This window comes from Asterias amurensis, chromosome 2, assembly GCF_032118995.1.
Source record: "Asterias amurensis chromosome 2, ASM3211899v1".
NCBI lineage: Eukaryota > Metazoa > Echinodermata > Asteroidea > Forcipulatida > Asteriidae > Asterias > Asterias amurensis.
Window position 1 is genome coordinate 14,247,548 of NC_092649.1, and position 25,076 is coordinate 14,272,623.

The 25,076-nt window shown below is 36.8% G+C and overlaps 1 protein-coding gene across 2 annotated transcripts in view; it reads left to right on the plus strand.

The window, feature by feature from the left end:
- Positions 1 to 25,076, plus strand: part of LOC139953139 (uncharacterized) — a 47,092-nt gene that overhangs the window by 8,480 nt on the left and 13,536 nt on the right. For both annotated transcript variants that reach the window (XM_071952562.1, XM_071952570.1), the window contains exons 2-11: positions 1,273 to 1,381; positions 2,354 to 2,430; positions 11,988 to 12,122; positions 14,674 to 14,742; positions 15,560 to 15,622; positions 17,295 to 17,437; positions 19,766 to 19,832; positions 21,385 to 21,462; positions 22,803 to 22,919; positions 23,832 to 23,897. In XM_071952562.1, the coding sequence (XP_071808663.1) occupies positions 1,273 to 1,381; positions 2,354 to 2,430; positions 11,988 to 12,122; positions 14,674 to 14,742; positions 15,560 to 15,622; positions 17,295 to 17,437; positions 19,766 to 19,832; positions 21,385 to 21,462; positions 22,803 to 22,919; positions 23,832 to 23,897 (924 nt within the window). The remainder of the gene's footprint in view (positions 1 to 1,272; positions 1,382 to 2,353; positions 2,431 to 11,987; positions 12,123 to 14,673; positions 14,743 to 15,559; positions 15,623 to 17,294; positions 17,438 to 19,765; positions 19,833 to 21,384; positions 21,463 to 22,802; positions 22,920 to 23,831; positions 23,898 to 25,076) is intronic.

Sequence of the window (25,076 nt, forward strand, 5' to 3'; positions counted from 1 at the left end):
TCGTAACAATTAATCATCATCTTCCATTGTAAAGTGAAGCGCCCTCAAGGAAAAGCGAAACGAAGCGTGACACTTGCTACACGTGATTGAAGCCATGTATTTAATGAATTTCAACACACACAGGTACATGTACTTTACATGTACATGCCTGAAACCTTACAGAGGCAGCAAAGGCGATTGCCTCCATGCCCCCTGGTCATTGCCTTGGTGTATTTGAAATGTCCAGTACAAATTTTACAATGTCCTCATTGGGGGCCCTTTATTAAGGAGAAAATGCCTCAGTGCCCTTGCCCTTTCAAAAGCGAATCATACAGGGCATGTATTCAATACTCATTCAATACACATACAATTTGAGTGCTTGTTGTTAACATTTTTAAACACAAATTTACACAGTGAGAAGTATCTAACTGTCAAAGTCCAAGGCCCGCACAAGGGCCCCAAAGAAGCTCAGCCTATTTCAAATACTTCCTTAAGTGTAATCTGATAAATTCTGATACAGGTACCATTTTGGTTGTTGATGTGGTGGGTGGGTCTACCAGTTGAAACTGAAATTTTTAACGAAAGGGGTCCGGGTGTTTTGACAAAGCGAGGGCGTCCTCGCTTTGTTTTCTACAACACCAATTCAGACGTCGCTAAATTAAACAATGAGAACAAAGAGAAGTTCTCATTTTCTTGTGTTATCAGTTTGGTGTGCATTTGTATGTGGACTTAGTTTATATTTGTTTATGGGTATTGGGGTGTGTGGTGTTTTTGGGGGTATTTTTTTTGGGGGGGGGGCGGGGGCTTGGACTTCACAAGACGACGGCAGGGCTTATACGTTTGTAAAGTCCCTGAAAACTATCGGAATAAAATGAGAAGAACACTTTCTTTCTTATTTGAGTTGTTTCACATTCGTCTCATTTAAATTAAATACTTTCAAAATTCAATTGAATTAGGTTAAAAATGCAGTGAAGTTATCAAAAACACTGTCGTAAGTTTACTGGTTCGATGTTAAAATAACTGGCCTGAGATTCAGTGTTAATTTCGGGCCCTTTGTATCTGTAAGTTATTTAGTTTGTTATGGTAAGGCTACAATGCTGATACACATAGTAGAACTGCAACTGGACGGAGGAGGAAGGATGGGGTTCCCTCGAACTCTACGACAGAAACAGCCAAGGTCATTCTTTACTTTACTTGTCTTTCAAAAACCATCCTTTCCTGATTATTATTCCTGAGTAATTTATGAGGATCGTCTTACTTAAACCGTATTGTTTTTATGTTAACAAATTGCAGGCATTGAAGCAGCAATCAACAAGGTATAAGACTGAGAAGACTTTCTCGACGGCGGAAGGCGAGAGTGAAGTCAACCTTCGCAAGAATAGATACAAAGATATCCTCCCATGTAAGTACACGTACATTTAAGACAGTAGACACTATTGGTAATTATCTCATCATATGCATGAATTAATAAACCTGTGAAAATTTGAGCTCAATCGATCATCGAAGTTGCGAGATAATAGTGACAGAAAAAAACACCCTTGTCACATGAAGTTGAGTGCTTTCAGATGCTTGATTTCGAGACCTCAAATTCTAACTCTGAAGTCACGAAATCAAATTCGTGGAAAATTACTTCTTTCTCAAAAACTTCGTTACTTCAGAGGGAGCCGTTTCTCACAATGTTTTATACTATCAACCTCTCCCCATTAATCGTTACCAAGTAAGGTTTTATGCTGATAATGATTTTGAGCAATTACCAATAGTGTCCACTGCCTTTAAACCGTCCTTCCTTAATTCTGGAATTTAATCCAACTCCTGTGTGCCACAAGGTACTCATAATTCATGGCATAGTGTAAGCCAGAGGGGTGTCTGGGTGTCTTTCGGAGGTTCTGTTTAAATTTGGAAACCCTGTTTTAAATTTGGACATCCTGTTGTATCTGTAAATTACAAAATAATTTGGACACCTAGTTTTTTCAATTTGGACTCCCTTTTATCAGATCCTGGCTGATATAATTACTTCAACAAATTAATGACCCAAAACAATTTCCTGGTTTTGGAAAGAAACACTGTCTGTTAAAAGTGTAACAATTTGCCTTTAAAGGAATGTTTTGTAGAAAGTCAAAAACGTTTCAATCTGAGTAATTTTTGTGTATGAAACTTTTCTTTGTGTATTCCAATCACGGATTATTCTTACTGCATGGACAAAACCGCTCCAGAGTTTCAGCAATATCTCAAAAACTCATTTATTTATGTAGGATTCCACTAATACAAGGTTTCCTTACTTTACCTTGTATAAATGTACAGAGTGTGCTATGCAGTTTTGTAGTTAAGGGAAAAGCGTAGCTTCTTTTACACACTTTTGTTTTTCCTTCAACAGTTGACTATACACGCTTCTCTTTACCGGAGTTGGAGGATGTTGAAGGATCAGATTACATCAACGCCAACTACATCACGGTAAACTTATTTTTCCATTGAATTGCAATTGTAGTCGTATATATTTAATTTGATTCCATGACATATTTATTTGATCTTGACGATGGAGTGACATCTTGGATTGGTGAGTGCAATCAACGCCCAGCTTGCTCCGTACGACAGAGGTCAGCTTAGCAAGTTATTTCTGACAGTTTGCTGGCGCCCATTTTCTCTACTCAATCCCCCCCTAAAAAACACAAAAAAACAAAAATAAATAAATAAATAAAAAAATTGTAATAATAAAATTGAAATAAAACTAATAGCAATAATCGTTTCAGGAAATATCAAACCATTGTTGTCATAACGGGAGGGGGTGCCAACTTTCGAGAAGAGCAACACTAAATAATATTATTTCAGTACTCTCAGTACAAGAACAACAAGCAAGGCTTCATTTTCTAGCTAGACAATGTGTGCAAAATCCATAACTTTCTGTGAGTTTTTGTCCATATTTTAAAATAATAATTATAATACCAAAACTGTTATAGCGCCCTAATCATGTAACATGCTCTAGGGCGCTGAACATGGACAAATAGACAAACTAAAACATAAGAAAATACGGAATTATAACAGCAGGAGTAAAAAATTCCTAAAAACATTCAACCAGTACGAAAACAACTGTAATAAATAGAAATCCAGAAGTATTAAAAATGCAATTATCTGTGAGTTGTGAATATCCAAGTAACATGTGGGTGGGAGTTGGCAATCAAGCTTTTATTAGTACCAGGCCTTGGTTATTTAGAGAAAAGGGAGCAGCCACTAAAAATAATTTATAAAAGAGTAAAATGTGCTGAGCAGCTTCTGAACACAAAGTCTGATGATGGTTTTATTAATGAAGCTAAATGAAGCGCAGCATACATAATTTAGGGTAAGGTTTCAGAGGCAGCTGGTCTGCTTGGCCATGGGATGAACCCTGGTACCTAAATTACATTCCACCTCTGTGCCCTGTTAATTGGAGAGCACTTGGGGTCACAGTGTGACACAAAACGTGGGCACGTGTTACTCATTTGGTGGATAATGAAGTACATAATTTCAGATGTCATCAAAAAGGAAAAGACAGAAAAAAGTCTGCAATTGTATTTGGTTTGAAGCCTGTGATGCGTCATTTATGAGTGAACTCTATGTACATTTGTACACCGACTATATGGCATTGTAGCACATTCAATGCTGTTATGTCAAACAGAGTGATTTTAGAAATTTGGAGGGTATCATACGCTTCATTAACCCTTTAGAGTACATACATTCGTTGAGATAATCATCACAAACTGCCCAGACATTGCCGATATTGATTTATTTAATCAAGTTTTGTTAGTAAAAGAATTCTACAGAGAAAACATGAAAACTAGTTTTGTGTTTAGAAGTTGGATTACCTTAACATACTACATTGGAAAATTTCAAGTCGGGACATGACCTTCACTTTGACCTCTCGATTTGAGTGGAAGTACATGTAGGTCAAACATTGTGTCCGCTATTTGCATTTTGGTGTTGACTGTTTTTTGCTGGTTTTCTTTTGCTTCTTATGATGTGCACTGAATGAAACATGGAAATTGTGCTTTGAACACTGATTGTACTTCATGATGAACTTTTTATTTAGCTGTTTGGCTCATTTCCTCTCGTTAGTTCTTTTTAGTGCCATGAAAATCTGTATTCACTCTCCAAAGTTTTATGTGCTGGGCAGTTACCTAATTTTTCGCAAAAACACAAAGTCACATGTCCGGTCCTTTTCAATGTTGTTGCATTGTTTTTGTGGAGCCTATCACACGTTTCGGGCATGCGATTTTTCCAACAAATCCTTGAGCCTTTAAATGTCCCTTTAAAGGAATTGCCAAGTAAAACAGTCGCCAGTGGGGGAAATTAATAGTCCACAATGTGGACTCCACATTGTGTCCAAACTTGCGGTTTTGTGTTTCTGGTGATTATGCACATTGTCTGTTAACCTCTGGAATGGTAACGTCTGTGATTTTTAAGGGTCTAGTTGTAAAATGAGGAACCCCTGAGGCCAGCAAACCATTCGCTGGATTATTCACATTCGTCAAACCTCATCAATGAAACACTAAATGTGCCATTCTATATGTAAAATATACAGCTGGTTTGGAAGGATTTATGGTTTTAGATCTACAGATCTACTTGAAAAAAAAAGTCATTTAAATTGGTGCAGAGATTTTTCTTAAAGAAGCAACTGGTTGTTTTTGGTTCTGTTTTTGTGTAGGATGTTACATTTTATTTCAGTGAAACTAAAAGACCAACTCAACACAAATGCAAACATTCTAGCAATTTCTAAAAAAAAATTGATGGGAAGTTGACAAATATTTTGAAGAGATCTTTAAATCAGGAAAACATCATGTGACAATTCACAGACCTTGACCTAATAAAAACACTAAAACCAAACCATTTCGTCAGTTGATGGTTGAAACAAACGTGATGATTTATGTAAGGCTTACATTACATGTAGGCTAACATGATGTTAGTTGACATCTGAAGCAAAACAGAAAATGGTTTGATTATCTGTGAGACATTCAGGAAACTTCCTGTTGCATTTTAAAAAAAAAAACTTGCCCAACATTCCCTCTTACAGTCATTGGGGTGTGTGTGCGGAGCGGTTAAAAGCACCGAATTTAAACTCTGGTGTTTCTATTCAGTAGAGTGTGGGTTCGAGTCGGACGCATGTACGAGGGCACTTCCTACATAAATTACCAATGACATCAAAAATGCCTTTTCAAAATCTTCAGGAAGTTCGTTCTTGAATAATAGCCGGATAGATTTTATTTGATTCCATAATGTATTTACGTGATCTTGACGATGGAATGCAATCTTGGATTTACGAGCGCGATTAACGCCAAAGCTTGCTCCGTATGACAGAGGTCAGCTCAGCAAGTGATTTCTGACAGACTGCTGGCGCCCAATCTCTATACCCAATCTCAGAAAGAAGAAGAAGAAAGAAAAAAATTCCTCGTTAGTTGATATCAATGGTGGAAGGGGCAAACAGAGTGGCTTTGCCGCCAAAACATTCTGAACTTGATGGGTGATCACGGTCAATGTTTTGACTCATGGAGAGAATTTACACAGCTAGAGATTGATGTTTAAGAAAGTATTTATAGGCCCTAGCATCAACTGTTCAGAGCTTGGTATTTACTTGGTGATTACTAATTTATGCCTTGGGTTTGAGTTTGTCTTTGAGTTTGTCTTTGAGTTTGACTAGGAGTTTGTCTTTGAGTTTGTCTTGAGTGTGTCTTTGAGTTTGACTAGGAGTTTGTCTTTGAGTTTGTTTTTGAGTTTGTCTTTGAGTTTGACTAGGAGTTTGTCTTTGAGTTTGTTTTTGAGTTTGTCATGTGTTTGTCTTTGAATTTGTTTGAGTTTGTCTTTGAGTTTGTCTTGAGTGTGTCTTTGAGTTTGTCTTTGAGTTTGACTAGGAGTTTGTCTTTAGGTATGTCTTGAGTTTGTCTTTGAGTTTGTCTTTGAGTTTGTCTTGTTTTTAACTTGTCTATGAGTTTGTCTTTAAACTTGTCTTAGAGTTTGTCTTTGAGTTTGTATTTGAGTTTGTCTTCAAGTTTGCCTTTGAGTTTGTCTTGAGATTGTCTTTGAGTTTGTCTTTGAGTTGGTCTTCAAGTTGGTTTTTCGAGTTTTTCTTCGAGTTTGTCTTCTTAATGCTGTACTTGGCTATGATTTTCACCTTTAAAACTTAGCAAAACATCCTCAGTGACAACTTATGGTAATGCCTTTATCTGATGTAAAAGTACACAGTGTGTTAATGTACTGAAGTTTTATATTTTTTATCCATGGTTTCTGATGTCCTTGTGTTTGTGAATGCGAACGATGCAAGTTCCATTCAGCTGGTACATAGCGTAGACTACATAAAAGTGGAAATACACTACATGTAGTTTTCAAGATCTTCTGCAAACAGAGGGGATATTTTTAGAATCTGTTAAAGGAAGTAAATAGTATTTAAACAAAAGGGAAACGGCAAAATAACAGTATTTTGTTAATCTAAATGCCAGAATCTGTATGGCAAATTTTTCTACACATGATGCTCTCTATACGCTGGCCAATTGGTAGCCCAGACGCAGACAATATTTTTGAAATTAAATAAGCACTCTCCTGACTAGATGTGCTTTTATGGTTTGAACCACATTAGAGAAAATGTGTTTTGGGGAAACTCTGGGAGAGTTACATGTATGGTAAAAGTTTGTTGTCTTTGACAGGCAAGTGATAAAACAACATAGAAACCACAAGAAAATGCTGCATGAAGAGAAAAGAAAATGCAGAATATACTTCCAAATTGGCAACGACCCAACTGCGTGGTTGGAACCCAGGTTCCTGTGTTTGAGTCAAACCCAATTTCACAGCAATCTTGTTACTTCACAGAGGTAATAAAGGTGATTGCATCCATGCCTTGGTGTCCTTGAAATGCTTCAGTAGAAAATTGTAATTTCCTTATTGGGTGCCTTTCACCAAGGAGAAAATGCCTTGGTGCCCTTGCCCTTTTAAGAACGGAGCATTAACATCACAGACCATAAACAAGTACAGCAAGTGTTGTGGGCTGTCATATCCAGTTCACACACACACACACACACTGCACCTGACTATGGCAGGACTTGATTTCCTCCATGCACAGGGTCCTGCTGTCACTGAGTTTCCTCCCTTCATATCCAGACTTCTGGTGATTCATAGTTTTTTCCCAGAAAATTATCAAACATAAACATACACTGTGTTTCGATCAGGGGCCAATTTTATTTGAGGGGGACAGGCTGAGAGATTTGCCGAGCAGTTGACCCCTTTCATGTACCATTTATTTTAGTGATAAATTTATCATACACATCTTTTAGTTGATTCTTTGCCAAAGGGAGCCCCCCCCCCTCCCCTTAAAAAAATTAACAATAGCACCCTCTACTAGTCCTATTTCCCATTCTAAAAACTGTGTGGCCTTGGGCTCATAATTTTTGTTTTACTACTATTTTCTTTCAAGATGACTTTAACCAGTCCCTAGCAACTGATCAACGCTGAAAGATTTAATGAACTGTTGCAACCTGCTCTCTGAAACATGTTCTAGTATATTCTGAAGGGAAACCAACTTAATGATTTCACCAAGCTCAGCATAGTGTTACTTGTATGAAAGTAGCCCTCCAGCTCAGGCATACATGTACACCTACCTAGAGTAAAGGTTCAAAATATTATACAAAATTAATATAACATGGTTTGAGGGTGACTAGTCGATATTAGCTCCACAATAAGGTATAAGAAGTTGACAAACTAGTTGATAAACTAGTTTGCAAACTTACAATACCCAGGGAAGCTCATACCGACTAGTCACCCGAAATGAATCATGTTATATTTGTTTTACAATACTCAGTTGTTTGGAGCATGGGAAAATGACGACTGAAATTAAATGGACCATGATTATAAGTTTGTTCATGTGTTGGATGGGCTGCCCGGGCGCTATTCTACTTGTCCTAGGCATTTACTGTGTGCGTGAACACTCGCGTGCGCGCTTGGTTAATATCAAAAATAAAACCTGCCACATGATGATGAATGGACCAGTAAGAACTCGACTCTCGGTCATGAAATGTATGAGGTTGCCCTGTTGCTTGAACTCTGCTATAGGTCAAATCCTCCTACATGTATCCTTCAGAATTAGAGAGGTACATTTACATTGTGTAGAAGCTCAAAGGGCTCAAATGCCATGCAAAATCCAGGGCATAAAATCTCAGAAAATTTGTTTTTGGACATTGCCCTGACAACACACACCATATAAATAAACTACCACTTGAATGTTTAGATTTATTCTCCATTCTCTATCATGTTGTGATGATAAAGTTGGTTTGGGTCAAAAGGTGCTTGAGTACATAGTTTAATAGTTATTATTGTGTTAAGGTTGCATTCAGTGAAATTATTGGCTAGAAGACCAAAACATTTTAAATTTTCTCCCAACACATTTTGACAGAAGATGGTGTTTTTTGTTAAGTGCCAAATTGCCTTTGGATTTGGTTATTTGGGCTTTAAAAAGGTTATATGAAAAGACACACGGTTGGAAAGATATTGTAATAGTAAAATATAATGATTCACATAAATATCCCTTGAAATTGTTTTTTTTTTTTTGTGAAATTCGTGAAAGAACACAGTCTGCTGTTTTGTAGATTTTTAACAAATTCTTCAAATTTGTTAACATTCTCTTTTTTGGATGTTACTTAGCCTAGATGTTCAGTTTGTTGTTCATCGGCTGGTGTGTGTGTGTGTGTGCGCCTACATTAGGTATACATATTCAAACCGGGGACTAATAACACCCACGCTTCGAGAAAAGGTCCACAGATGGGTAATGTGTACAAAACCAATGGGAGCTGTTGCAAAAGAGGTCCAACATTGCATGCTTAAATACAAGATTGGGTTTGTGTGTGTCTATTGGACAGGATGGACCCTAGATCTGTGTGTAAAGCCATAAGATTTCCAGAGCAAATTTATCTGTTGGTTAAACCGTTATGCTGACCAAAATGTTTCCCAGTTATCTGTGTGCAATGCAGGATGCAGAGTTTCATGTTAAAGTCCATTCTACTTCATTTCCGTCTTTCATTGTTTGCGCTTTTATGATATCAGTTAGAAGCTCTTGATGATAAATGTGTTTGTAGAGTGGTGTAATTCAATGAGATAGGGACTGTATCACCACCAGAGAGTGCTGACCATTGTCATGCACATTCATTCAATCGAGCTGCACTTTGAGTTTTAAAGCCAGTGTACACTATTGGTAATTGTCAAAGACCAGCCTTCTCACTTGGTGGATCTCAACGTATATGCATAAAATAACAAACCTGTGAAAATTTGAGCTCAACTGGTCGTCGAAGATAATAATGAAAGAACAAACACCCTTGAACATTAAGTCGTGAGCTTTCAGATGCTTGATTTTGAGACCTCAAGTTCTAAATCTGAGGTCTCGAAATCAAATTAGTGGAAAAATCTCAAAAACTACATTACTTGCGAGGGAGCCATTTCTCACAATGTTTTATACTATCAACCTCTCCCCATAACTCGTTACCACAGAAGGTAATAATAATTAATTTGAGTAATTACCAATAGTGTCTAAAGCCTTTAAAGGTGTTACTTTGGGGAGAATGCATTCATTTCAGTCTAGTTGGTTAAATTATTGTCGACTGTCACTTTTTTTTTCATTAACTTCATCTCTGAAGGAAAAGGCTATTTTCAGTTTGAAAGTTCAGTCAGTATGAAAAAGTGAAAGTCTATTTGAATATTTGGAATTGGCACTATAAGGCTATAAGGAGGGCATGTTAATTATAACCGGATACCCCACTTTTGGAAGACTATGGTGGGGGAGGGGGGGGCAGCGTGTCTACTAGTTCACCCCATGGATGTTGAATTTATACTTTAAAACATTTTGTTTAGAGGCACTGGACACTACTGGTAATTACTGAAAACAAAATTTTTTTGCATAAAACTTCCTTGGTAATGAGCAATGGAGAGCTGTTTATAGTAAACGTTGTATGAAACGGCTTCCTTTGAAGTAACATAATTTTGGAGAAAGAGGTAATTTATCCCACAATTATTAAAAGACTTCAGGTCTGAAGCATTTTATTATTTTAGGCAAATTTGTGCAACAGGGTTTTTTTTTTCATTATTCTCTTGCAACTTTGATAACCATTTGAGCCAAAATTTCCACAGGTTTGTTATTTACATGTCAGGAAAAAACCAAGTTAGAATACATGGCTTTGACAGTAACCTGTCAAGTATATATACCCTGCCTGTACTGTAATGATTAAAACTGGACACCCCCCAACCCCCACTCCTCCAAAAAAGTGTTTGTTTTTTAATATTTACAGGGATACTTACCCATAGATACATGTACATGTAGCAGTGCTCTAAACCATAGAAAATATTTGCCACTTGCGAGCTCACCCTTCAAGAACCAAATTCAAATCCTGTTCGTGTTGTACATGTCATGCTGTTTTGTTGGATCTTGAACAATTTATTATTTTAGTCCAGGTTCGAATTCAGTAGACGTGAAGGACTAAAACATGTAGGGGCCTACATGTAATGAATCTGCAGGAGATATAATTGATATTGACAAGGAGGAAATGCTTCAATTCAATAAACTAAATATTTGATCAGAATTTGGAAAGGCCATTCAGCAGTATTGCAAAATGGTAGTGTTAAAGGGAAGTAAGTGTAGATCTGTAACTATTAGAGTTGGACTGTGTTCACTAGGGCTAAAACTTAACACTAGATCGCAGACCTGATCTTGCTTGTGTTTTCCATTTGAGTAAAAACACTTCTCTGTGTAATAACTAAAAACAACTTATGATAAATTTTGAAATCGAGTCTCATGAATATCTTTCAGTTTTGTTGAGTAATGAAGTATTCTTAATACCAATAAATCCCAATATAAAAACGAAACTTCTCAAACATGACATTGCCGTGCTGTGTAGATATGCGTGCTTAAGAAAATTGGTGTATTTGTTTGTAACATAAAACACAATGAACACAGATTTACATTAAAGATGCTATGTCAGATTTTTGGCCCCAAACATTAAAAAATATATGAGTGAATGGTATTTCAAAGAATCACCAGCTCTAACGAAAAAAAGTTTAACTTTTAGTTTTAGTGGTCAGGAACCATGACAAAAATTTAAAACGTTTCTTTTAAAACACATAAGAATTGGTCACGTGATATATTGTCGAAATCCCAACAAAAACTAATTTTGAGAACTCTATTTCACTGCTACTAATAATTGGCGGACTTTTTCAAGCAATGGCTCAAATGAAAGCTTTTAACATTCTCGACCCCCATCAAAATACCTATTGAATTTTAAATCAAAATTTGGGGGTCAAATCGGCCAAAAATCTGACATAGCATCTTTAAACTGACATTGTTTTAAGATAATGGTAGTAGAAAGCTTACCGTAAAATATTACTACATTGTAGCTGTAGTTTTCAAGAAATGAGTAAAACAATGTCATGAAAATTAATTTTACATGCTAAATAGTTGTCGTAACATGTTTTACTCATTTCTCACAAAACTACAGCACCTTACAAGTAATGGGAAGCTTTTTTACCAACATTACTTTCAGAATGTTTGAGTTTTATGTCAAATCGGTGGACATTGTCTTTTGTGTCCTTCAAAAAGTACCCAGACCCTTAACAGAGCGTCGCAAATCACATAAATCTTTGGTAACCACGTCATGAAATTGTGTCCAGGATATACACCAGTATTTCCTATCAATTCAGATTTCAGATTTAAAGCGAGCCAGATTGAATCTGGTTTGAATCGGAATCAATGCTAGTTTAAACACCAGGAAGTTTAACTTTGTAGTTTTGATTCCATGTACATGTACATGAAACACTGAACAAAGAAATAAAACTGTACATGATTTAACCTTTGACATAGTCATCAGAACAATTAATTACATACATATATTACACATTGTGTTAATTTACATTGTACTTTCTTGATGATATCATGTATATTGATTTTACTGATTTTAAACAAAACTGAAACAAATCAGATATGTTTGACATTAACAAATCTGGTTTCTCTTTACCAGGATGTACATGGCAATAAAGTCTACATCGCAGCGCAGGGTCCGTTACCGCACACTGTGGTCGACTTCTGGAGGATGTTGTGGGAGAGCGGGGTGGAGGTTGTCATAATGGCATGCAATGAGTACGAGGGAGGAAAGGTACATGAGATATAAATGGTCATTCTGTCGTATATATTGAGGTGAAGGTTGAAGGTACAGAGGAAGTCATTGTTGTTTCGATACTTTCAGTTGAAACATTAGTTGTTTGAAGGTTCCGTTATACTTTGAACAGGATAATCCAAACATGCTGCACATTTGTGAACAGTGTGCATAGCTTTATATGGTTTGTTTGGCTATACAGGACTAAGCTTGGGCGATATCGAATTATTTTATTCACGATATATCGCCGATAATATATCGCGATATTCGATATAATCGCGATTAATTAAATTTGACATCATCAGTCTTCAAACTCCCAGTGAAAGTTGTAGAAGAGACAGTCATAGCATAAGAGAGGTAATATAATGACCTATTCTTTTGGTTTTACTCCAAACCTATGGGGTGCAAGATGTCTCAGCTAGGAAATACATCGCGATATTGCGATGCTTAATCGACATCGCGATATATCGCGATATATCGATATTTCAATTAAAACCAAATCGAACCGATATCGAAATCGTTTCCAAATTAATATCGCGATATTCGATAAAATCGTGATATCACCCAAGCTTATACAGGACTTACGTCCATGAAATTGAACAGAAAAATTGATGTTTCAATCGGGGTCTAATTTAATGGCTCTGCTTACCGCCGAATTCTGCGTTCGTTCTCTGCTTACTTTGCAAGGGCCAAACTTCTGCACTAGCTGTGTAGACGAAGAATGCCTAGAACAAATTCTCTACTTACCTGTGAAATACACTTGACATAAGCGCGAAATTCCCTGCTTACGTAAGCACCGATTCTTTGGTAAGTGTAAGCAGAGCCATAAAACTGGGCCATGAAAGATTGATTTTGTTTACATTGTGAAATGTTTGTTTGTTGTGTTTGAGACAAATAACATGCTGTTTCCTTGTTATGACGTTTGAAACCATAGAAATCCATTTAAATCTTAACAATACAAGTCAGTATAAATAAGGTTTTTTACCACTTATGGCACTTCCTCAGTTCAATTTGATTAATCACTTCAAACTGTTCACCATGGTTTGGGAGTGAAGGAAAAACTGTACTAATTTATTCTGGCTCGATTGTACAAAACACTAAGATTCATCTTAAAGGAACACGTTGCCTTGGATCGGACGAGTTGGTCTACAAAAAGCGTTTGTAACCGTTTGTTATGAAATGCATTATGGTTAGAAAGATGTTTTAAAAGTAGAATATAATGATACACACAAGTATCACTCAAAATTGCACGGTGTTCCTTTTACGTCGCGAACTAACACGGTCGGCCATTTATGGGAGTCAAAAATTTGACCCCCATAAATGGCCGACCGTGTTAGTCGACGAGGTAAAAAGAAAACCGTGCAATTTCGAGGCATATTTGTGTAGATCATTGTATTCTACTTTTACAACATCTTTCTACCCATATGCATTTTATAACAAACGGTTACAAACGCTTTTTCAAAGACAAACTCGACCGATCCAAGGCAATGTGTTCCTTTAAGTTGAGTTGTCAGTATCATATAGTGATATGTATTGTGACATCACACTTTGCTCAGCAGGGAAGATGGAACGGCACTTATGATCAATCTTTTTTCTATGAATTGATCCCAGGGGATTAGTTTTCACAAAAAGCTAAGATTGATCTTGAGATGAGTTGTCAGTAACACCATAGTGATTTGCAATGTGACATTACACTTTACTAAGCAATTTAGATTGATACACAGCTTAAAGACACTGTACACTATTGGTAAATGTCAAAGACTAGACTTCACAGTTGGTGTATCTCAACATGCATAAAATAACAAACCTGTGAGAAGTTGAGCTCAATCGGTCGTCGAAGTTGCGAGATATTAATGAAAGAAAAAAACACCCTTGTCGCACCATGGTCGCACGAAGTTGTGTGCTTTCAGATGCTTGATTTCGAGACCTCAAATTCTAAATCTGAGGTCTTGAAATCAAATTTGTGGAAAATTACTTCTTTCTCGAAAACTACGTTACTTCAGAGGGAGCTGTTTCTCACAGTGTTTTATACTGTCAACCTCTCCTTGTTAAATTTGCCTTTTAGGCTCATCTAATGGTCTCCACATCATAGTTGATTTCATGAAACTGTACACCAGGAAATTACATTCTTTGAGGCAATAGACAGCAGGCAGCCCCCCGGATACTATATTATGGCTTATTCGTTCATGTCAGACTTGCCTCCTCAACATATTAATCATATAAATAGGAGACTTTCGAGCACTAGTTGGCAGCAAACTACTAAGTAAATCGTTTTTTTTCCCGAAATATTATACACAAGTTCAACGTAAACAATGGAAATTGAATGTACATTGTACATGTACCACGTACACAATGGCCCCAATTTTTTAATAAACAGGTTTAAGAAAACAATTCTGCGCAAAATATGTGGGTTGGGTTGGGGGTTTTTCAGTAGTATTTAAAACCAATTTGTTTTTAAATGCCAATATACAATGATATTGTTTTAGGTAAGTTTTCTGTCAATTACCTGCTTTAATACTTTGATAAACTTTTGATTGTTTTCTCCATTCAGCATAAATGTGAGAAGTACTGGGCTGAAGAGAATGAGAGGAAACAGTTTGGGGAGATCACAGTCACACTGGTAAGTACTTAAATAAATATTTTTTTATGTCGTAATGTTTTTCTGTAATTTTGAACAAGTATATTTATTTTCTTATGCCCCGTAATTTTAAACGCAATTCAGCCTCTGGCTGCCAAGTTTGATTGTTTTCTTTAAACCAATAATAAATACGTATTCAGCATGGGTACCAGGCAATTATCTCTTCAAGCAATTTTGTATTTCATTTTAGTATTTAGACTGAATATTTTTAATGCCTGTCTGTTGTTTTTTTTTTTTTGTCTTCAATAAAATCTTGAAAGTACTGAGAATACCACACATCAGTGTGTGGGTAAAACCTAATAATAATCTTTATCCCTGATGTAACTATAAATTGTTGCAGTACAGCTGCTAAAATAAAGAATTCAAACTGCCTCTAGCTACAGGGCAGCCTTGGTGGTCTAGTGGTAAGACAATGCTCTAGAAACGCAGTGTCGTTTGTTAACATTATACTCTATATGTATCTTTTAATTTTCAGTTATTTCTTATGGCCCACCCACCCACAATTTTCTTTTGAGAACAAAATATATTTTTAAAAGCATTCTGAATGGCCCCTGAGTTTATTGGAATTCTAAGTATCGCCCTGATTGTTTGCAAAATCTCCCCAATTGCAAGATAGATGTAAACATTGCCAGCTCTGTATCACACCCTTACTATGGCCCCAGTGTCTGAGTGCATCGGAAGGAGATGGAAGGCACAATAAAGCTGGCTTCTGTTTAAATTAGATGAGACTCCCTGCAGCTGCACGGTTGGAGAAGTCATCTCTAATAAAAATGAACTTCTTTTTCTTTTACTCTGACAGATTAGACAGTTAGGCGTGACGCCAGACTTTCTAATTCGGACGCTCAAAGTCAACAATCAAGTGGTATGTTTTTAAACTGTATTTAAAAGAAATATATGCTAGGAACATCAGAACTAAAAGGCACTGGACACGCTTGGTAATTACTCAAAATATGTATAAGCATAAAAACTTACTTGGTAACAGGCAACGGAGAGCTGTTGATAGGAAAAACATTGGGAGAAACGACTCCCTCTGAAGTAGTGAGTTTTTGTGAAAAAGGTAATTTTTCACTGAAATATTTTAATCTGAGAAAGACTTCAGCCTCATCTGAAAGCACACACATTTGTGTATAAGTTTTTTTGTTTTTTTTTTTCGTTAGTTTCTTGCAACTTTGATGACCCAATTGAGCCAAAATTTTCACAGGTTTGTCATATGTTGGATACACCAAGTGAGAATACCGGTCTTTGTCAACTACCAAACAAGTCCAGTGCTTTTAAGAATCTCTTATTTTGTGTTCAATAATAACTCATGAGAATGCGTTATTTGCACTTTAGATGTTTTCTTTTCAAAACTGGAAATGATCTCGTTCATGCTGGGATTTTAGGGAGAGGAAACAAAGTGAAGAAAAAAGGTTCGGGATTTTCTGTCTGATGGCGATTAAAGAACACAATGACTCAGACATTGACTGTCTACAAGTCAGGTGTACATCCAACTAGTAAATGATCACAGGAATCCATTGTGTTGAATGGCAGGATGGGGCAGAGTTCAGTTTTAGATGTACCTCTGTACATTACACTTTTTGAGCAGTGCCCAATTTCAAAAAGCTGTTGAGCAGAAAATACTACTTAGCTAAATTCTTTGCTTAGCAAGACGTAAGTAGGGCACCTGTTGCAACAATGTAAATTGTTTTGCTGCTTACTAGTCTCTGTTAAGCAGGATTTTTGAAAGGATAAAACCTCAAGACAGAGGAAAGTCTGTGTAGGTTTGTTTGTTTTGGCGGGGTTTCCTGCCATAGGAACAGGCCACAACCCCCACAGAATGATGTATACATGTAGATAATAAACTTGCAGTCAATGTCTTTCCACCACTGATTCAACCCCATTAAATACAAAAGTATACCTTTGGTGTTTTTGAAGCATGCAATTGATGTACATAATAAAACTAACTTGTTAAAGACACTGGACACTATTGGTAATTGTCAAAGAAAAGTCTTCTCACTTGGTGTATCTCAACATATGCATAAAATAACAAACCTGTGAAAATTTGAGCTCAATCGGTTGTCGAAGTTGCGAGATATTATTGAAAGAAAAGCACCATTGTCGCACCATGGTCACACGAAGTTGTGTGCTTACAGATGCTTGATTTCGAGACCTCAAATTCTAAACTTGAGGTCTCGAAATCAAATTCGTGGAAAATCACTTCTTTCTTGAAAAATACGTCACTTCAGAGGGAGCCGCTTCTCACAATGTTTTATACCATCAACCTCTCCCCATTACTCGTTACCAAGTAAGGTTTTATGCTCATACATGTAATTATTTTGAGTAATTACCAATAGTATCCACTGCCTTTCATGCAGTTCTTAATATCTCCCTCAAAAGTGTACAAAATTTCCATGATTGCAAGTTTCAAAAGTTGGTAGCTCTGGTACGAACCGGGCTAAGATATCAAATTTTATATTATAAGAAGCAGGAAGAAACTTAATTCTTTATCAAACTTGGTTTAACTGTTTTCATTTTCTTCTGAAATGATTACACAGGAGGAAAGAGTTATAAACCAGTTCCACTACACGGCGTGGCCGGATCACGGTGTACCTAAGACTGTGCAGCCCATCATGGATATGATTAAACTATTCAGGGAGTATTTGCCCAATGAAGACCACCCGGTGGTCATGCATTGCAGGTAAGCCACATTCACAACAATGGACCTTTCCTTTGTTGGTAAACAAAGTGCGCCGATTTAGAAAAACACTTAATCGTTTAACAAGTATTTTCAACATATTTATAATTTTCTGCAAACTTTCAATTAAATAAAATACCTCCAATTGTTTTGTGTCCAATAAATTCAACACTATGTTTGAATATTTTGTGTGACATACATGTACATTGTAGTTACAGACATTTGTATCTGTTTTTGCTTTGCATTGATGGTTTTCCATAGGTTTCCATGGCAAAAACTTGGGCTGTGACATGTCACAAGAAAGGTCTATACACCTTTATGATAATGCCATCGTCTTGGTCTAATTCCCTGTATCCAATAATAGTAATGGATGCTGGTATTCATTGTACAAAAAGAAACAAGACCATTTCTCCTTACAGCCTCGGTTTGGTTACATTGCACGTCTTTCACCTTAGAGAATAGGTTTTGAGGAAACCAGTAACATAGGAAATCTTAAAGAAAACCAATATCAACATTGGCTATTGGACATCTTCATTCATACCAGTTTTCCATTTTGCAAGGCTATCACCATGACCAAACAACTAAACAACTATTTAGGCAAAATGATCAGTGATCTGAAAAGTTTATTACTTGTCATAAAAATTTATTGGAATTTTTAGTATCACCAAAAGAAATATTTAACGATACTAGCTTTGATTGTAATGAAGCGAAGCCTAAATAAACAGTCTTTGGAAGTAAACATTTTATGACATATTTGTGTCATGTATCATTTGTATTAAATAAGATATTTTTAGCCAAATGATTGCATTGGTTGATTTTCAAAGAAAGTCATTTTTTTGGTTCAGAACTTTGTCTTTGAGCTGACAAAATTTGACTTACAATGCTGTTTGAAAACTACAAAAAATCGCAAAACATTTGCATGCCATGGAAAATGCACAGAATACATGTAACATGTAAACTAATATGTTTTCTGTTACGTATCAAATATCTCGATGTTATTACTGTAGTTTGATTCAGCATTTGAGTCATCCTTGTTGGGATGTACTCAAGGCTGGTGGATATGAGATAATGTCGGGATCCTGACAATAATTCATTGTAGTTTTTTGATGAACTAGCTCCCCCATATATCACTTATTTTTAATCGATGTCATGCAAAATTTGTTATCGGTTGTTCATAAGTCTTGAGACCCAGATGGCCGATTGATCTCAAACTTCTACAGGTTTGTCAGTATATGTATATGGTGGATGTCACTGCCAGCAACTGTTTTGATAACAGAAAACAATTTTGTAGGCTAATGTTCCTTTAAGGATTGTCTTAACTTGGACGAACAATACTTGTCCTGATTGAGTTAAGACTAGTCTTTACTCTTTGTGAAATCCACCCTGTTCATCTTTGTAATACATGTAAACGTATGAGCACAGTTATTACAGAGTCAAGTCCACACAACATGTGTGTAATATTCTTAAGCATGTGAAACCTCTGAGCCCCCACGTATCCAAATTGGCCGTTTGGCTTGCCATGGCAACCTGTTTCCCCCCGAGGGTGTCTGATTTCCTGAGTTGGGGAAACTTGTTTTATTTATTTCCCGGTGAGTGTGCAAGCTGATAGTCCAAATACTGAGCTTCCCATGTGGGGGGGAAGACGTAAGAGTGAGACATAGGGAATTGAAGGGAGGGGGGGTACTGGCTGGCTGTTCTGACCCCTTTTCTTGAAGTGATGATGCGCAGTTAAGAGCAGCGCTATCAATTAAATATCGAAACTTGTTGGGATGTTTTTATTTGCAGCTGTCTTCCTAAAACTGTCACTGTTGGTTATAATTATATTTATTTTTTACAGCTTGGACATGACTTTGGCTTGTCACTTGATTTGGTCATAAATCTTTGTACTTGGAGATAAATATCAAAGTTATTCAAATTATGTTTATTACAAGTACAAAAATTACATGTACTTTCAGCATAGTGAATAAATATGTAAAATGCGATAATTTGTGGTACTTTAGGCTTTCTATTTGTATTTTTTTTTATTTTGTTACACGTCAATAATTTGTTTGCAATGCTTGAAAAAACTAGGTAAGAAATAGAAATGTCTTTATTGATTTTTAAATTGTACATGTTGTCATTTCATGGAAAAATTACAGTTCAGGACTTGATCTTAACTTGTAAGAACTTGATAGTCTAAGGCCGTTAAATCTTGCATCGGTAAAAGCTGCTCATGGCCACTGTCGTCTTTAAAATTGATCTAGTATTAGTAATCAACTATGACTCAAAGAATCAAAGCTCACGAGTTCATCCATGTTCACAATTCTTATGTGTTATTTATTCTTCTTTCAGTGCTGGTTGTGGGCGGACAGGTACAATGATCTGCATTGACTTTGTTAGAGCACAGATTAAAGCAGGGGTAAGCCTCAGATAATATGATATCCCAACTTTCTAGCCAAAGGACTTGTAGTATGCAGTGATAAAGAGTAACTTTAAATGGACCTAATAGTCCTTCATATATAACATTGATGACTAAACTAGGTCTATGCCAAATGTTCCTTGAAAAGACAAATCAACTTTGGTAGACAAATTGCACACTGCATGATTGTCTTCTTGGCCCCTTATTTAACCGGGGTTTAGTCGCTTGGGCTTAATCAGACCAAGGCTGTCTTTAAGACTGTTGAGCCAAGTCTAGATTAAGCCTCATATCCCTTGGGTCAAGTGCCAAGTCTCAAGTCATTGAGGGCAACTTGCAAGCCTGGAGATTTTAGAGGCAAGCATCAGCTCAGGTTTTAAGAAAGTTAACATGGCATGTTCTGTTTTAGTCTGGAATATTAATTATTAGTGCGTTTTAGATCGGAAAAAGTCTGTCTTAAGCCCTTTAAGCCGATTCGTTCTTCCTGCGAGTGCTTCGTGCGAAGTAAATTTGATGTAACAGCTCTGTTTTCGCTGCGAATGCAAGAGTTCAGCAAGTCTTAACTCTTCCTAAAATTTTCATTGCGATTTTACAGTGCCAAAATTTGCTTTGCATTCAAATTTTGCTTTGCAAGTACGAATTAGGCTTAAACTCTGTTTAAAGAGCCGTTGCTCTATCACATTGGCAAAAGCGTACTGCGTTGGCGCTCATGCGTTGGCTCACAAATGACGAGACATAAAAACAAGTGCATAAGTTTACAGTGCAGTTTAAAGGAAGTGGACACTATTGGTAATTACTCAAAATAATTATGAGCACAAAACCTTTCTTGGTGACGAGTAATGGGGAGAGGTTGATGGTATAAAACATTGTGAGAAACAGTTCCCTCTGTTTTCGAGAAAGAAGTGATTTTCCACGAATTTGACTTTGAGACCTCAGATTTAGAACTTGAGGTCTCGAAATCAACCGTCTAAACACACACAACTGTCGTGTGACAAGGGTGTTTTTTTCTTTCATTAATATCTCGCAACTTTGATGACCGCTTGAACTTTCACAGGTTTGTTATTTTATGCATATGTTGAGATACATCAACTGTGGAGGCTAATCTTTCATTACCAATAGTGTCCACTGCCTTTAAAAGAAGAATAAAATCATGATGAGTGGAGCTACATCAGCTGGTTATCCCTCATACATGTAGCTGCCTTAAATGTGTCGAGGGATGAGTACACAGCTGGATCATTCTGTAGAATATTCCAATTCTGAATGGTGCAGAGAAAGAAAGAGTTTGTGCACAAGACGTAGCTAAGCATTTCAAAATGTTTATTACCAGATTAGTTTACCAGCCATAATACCATGTCACGTATGCTACATGTATCTGTGACTGGTTTACCACTGATTGTTGATTAGCAGAACAAGTTCAAGCAATATGCTGAAGCAGCACGATGAAATTGAGCCCAACTGGTTTGTTTAGTTGTATACATCTTCTAAAAAGAGGAGTCTTTCTTTACTTCTATCGGACATTTTATAAGTGTTTCTTAAATTTGATTCTTCCTATCAGAAAATTGGTGCTGACTTTTGTCTGTATGACATCATTAAGGAGATGAGGAGGCAGAGACCTGCTATCGTCCAAACCAGGGTAAGATTTAATCTGTCGTTTTAGAATCATGACATCTCTTTGCCTTCCTTTTTTTATTCAATGGGAGACTTTTTGAAAGCTCTGCCACTAAAGGGTAGCAGACCTACCAGGTAAGGGTGCACAACTCCTATAGCAAACAATGGTAAATGCTAAAAGTTCAAAAATACTCAAAAAATATTTAGAAGCCTCTCAGCCTCTGGAAAATTAAATCAGATACATTGTCATACAACTAAATTTCAGATTACTTCCCAAGTTTTGGTAGGTCAGCATTTTGGAATTTTTGCTAATTACCCTAGATGAAACACTCCCCAAAACTCATGCACACCGGTTAATATCCTTGGGCAACTCGTGTCCAGAACTTCCTGTTCCAGAACAGTTTGGTTAATGCTGGCAATGTGTTATGAAAAATACAGTTTGGCTAAATCTAAAATACAAAATCAAAAACACGCAAAACACAAGGTATTTGCTGTCAGTGACCGTCACTCATGCTTCTACTATTCCTAAGTTGTTGACATTACCTGGTGAAGAGCGCCCTCTCTTGGTGATTGGCAGATAGTCTAAAGTTTCCCATTGATACTGTTGTCTTATCATTGTTGGTTGAGTGATACTTGGCTTTGCCTGGATGTGGCTCTCGCCACAGTCAAGCATGGTAATGTTCAAGGTAATGATATATTATTATTATCATTATTTTTTTTATTGGGCATTCAAACAACAACACAATCAAACAATACAGAGCAAGGCAGTAAGGAAAATGACACTAGAACATCCCAAAAAGCCAGCAACACTTGCCAGGAAATAAAAAAGAGTTAACCTAACAACTGTGGCCTGGTGAGCTTTGTTTCCTACATGTATGCTACTGGCTTTTAGAAAACATCGGTATGAGGATACGCTGTTCAACTTTAATCTGAAAGCTAACTGATTATAAAGTGCATACAACAAACAATTCCCTCTGAAGCATGGCAGAGCTTGCTGGGCTACACGGTCATGCCAAACTAAAGTTAAAAGTCTAATTTAATTCATCATTTTCTTATTGTTTGAGTTCCACACGGCAATAGTGCGAGTTTTAGCACAGACCTTAAGCAAAATACATTGTGGTACATGTACTCCGGTTTCTTACCAACTCATCTTACCAACTCATTTTATACCCTCCTTACACGTGTCTTGCATTCCTTCTGCCTCAAGATTTGAATCAGGTCAATGAAAGAACTTGTAATTTTCTCTGCTAACGTTCCTGTTCCTCTTTCCATACTTGTACATGTACACCCCAAAAAACTTAAGTAGACTTTTATAGTCACATGATGGGCGACTGTTCACAAAACTATTTTCAATCTTTATTGCAGGATCAGTATGAGTTAGTTCACAGGGCAGTGGCTTGGCTTTTCAGAAAAGAACTTGGACTTCCACCAAATCCAAAGGACTTCGGACATCTTTATGAGAACGTCAAACTGCAAGCAGAGGTAACAACAACAACACTATATAAACCCCTCGTATTGGCCACCATTAATAAGTTCAAACAATGGACACTTTACGCGCAATGCACTGGACACAACTCTCAGCCAATGATAGGTCTTCATTTACCTCAGTAAAGGCGCTGTTTGGGTCTTCTAGGTAATTTTCAAGGGGTCTGTAGTAAGCTTGGGCGATATCATGATATTATCGAATATCGCAATATTAATTTGGACACAATTTCGATATCGGATGGATTTGGTTTTAATCGAAATATCGATAAATCGCGATATATCACAATAATTGCGATCGATATATTGATTAAATATCGCGATGTATTTGCTAGCTGAGACATCTTGCACCCCATAGGTTTGGAGTAAAACCAAAAGAATAGGTCATTAGAACACCTCTCTTATGCTAGGACTGTCTCTTCTACAACTTTCACTTGGAGTTTTAAGACTGATGATGTCAAATTTCATTAATCGCGATTATATCGAATATCGCGATATATTGTCGGCGATATATCGTGAATAAAATAAATCGATATCGCCCAAGCTTAGTCTATAGAAAGAGCATGATTGTTACATTGTTATCTGAAATTTACAGCCTCAAATTTACAGGTTTTTCAGTCCCTAACTGATTGCATGTGTTTCCCCCATTGGTGTTTTCCCACCCTGTCATTGGCGCTAATTGCGCTGTTGGGTACTCATCAATAGCTTTCTGTATGATGTCTCTGACCCATCTAAGTTGTAATTTTGTTTTTTTAAACATTGTGTCAATGTTTTTATGTTTATGCTTACAATTTGTTAGACTTGTATTCTTTGTATTTTATATTGATTTTTCTTGTCAAGCGTTTTGGTACTATTTGGTGTGAAGCGCTAAAAGCTGTGTTTTATTCTTAACATTTTTATTGTTCTCCCCAGGGTCCACGTCTGCCACCAGGAGCAGCTAATAACCTAAGTCCAGAGATCAAACCTCAACCGTTTAAAGTAAGAGTTTGTTTTAGTAACATAAGACCAGGCCTTAGATCATTTTACCGAGACAAAGTCAAGGTAAATTATCAAGAACCAGGGACTGCGGGTTTAAACCACTAGTTGAAAATGGATTCAACACACTTTGTTTCCCGTTCAAAAGTTTTAGTTGTTAAATGATTTCTTTCAACACAACACCCCTCCATCTAGGAAATGGTAAGGCCCTCGGGTAAACAACTCCTTATAAGGAGATGCTGTGTGCGTCGGGCGTATCGCGTGATGTTGCCCAATTGTTTCAGCCGTTGCTCTCGACCAATAGGAATGAAGAAACTGTCTTTTAAGCACAGGTGCAAGCTTGCGTGTCACGCCCATCTTTCAACACTTTGTGTTATATCATCCGTTCAAACAACCCCCTCGTGATGCCCTCTCGACCAATCAGAATGGATAAACTGTCTTAGGTACATTGTATTTATTAATGTTTATTATCTAACACCCATGCTGATCCTTGCCATTTGATTGGAGGATTGTCCTTCACGCGTTAGCAAATAAAAGTACTATTGCACACTTCATCACTCAGCATGCATTTTTCGTTCATCCAAAGTGCTCAAAGACCATTATTTCTCACTATCCCAACATATGCATAAAATTACAAACCTGTGAAAATTTGTGCTCAATTAGTCATCGAGTTTGCTAGAGAACAATGAGGAAAAAACACTAGTAAATTCACCTTTGATGAATAGTATTTGTTTGGATTCAATTTTTAGTTGTCCCCCCCCCCACCTTAATTATGAAGCGTTCCTTTAAAGGCAGTGGACACTATTGGTAATTACTCTAAAAAACTGTTTGCATAAAAACTTTCTGGGCAACAAGCAATGGAGAGCTGTTGATAGTATACAACATTGTGAGAAACGGCTAGGTCTGAAGTAACATAGTTTTGAGAAAGAGGTAATTTTCCAGGAATTTGATTTCTGAGACCTCAGAGTTAGATTTTGAGGTCCCAAAATCAAGCATCTGAAAGCACACAACTTCGTGTGACAAGAGCGTTATTATCTCGCAACTTTGACAACCACAATTGAGTTCAAATTTCACAGGTTTGTTATTTTGTGCATATGTTGAGATACACCAAGTGGGTAGACAGGTCTTTGACAATTACCATTAGTGTCTAGTGTCTTTAAGTGGAGATATGTCAACCTTTTG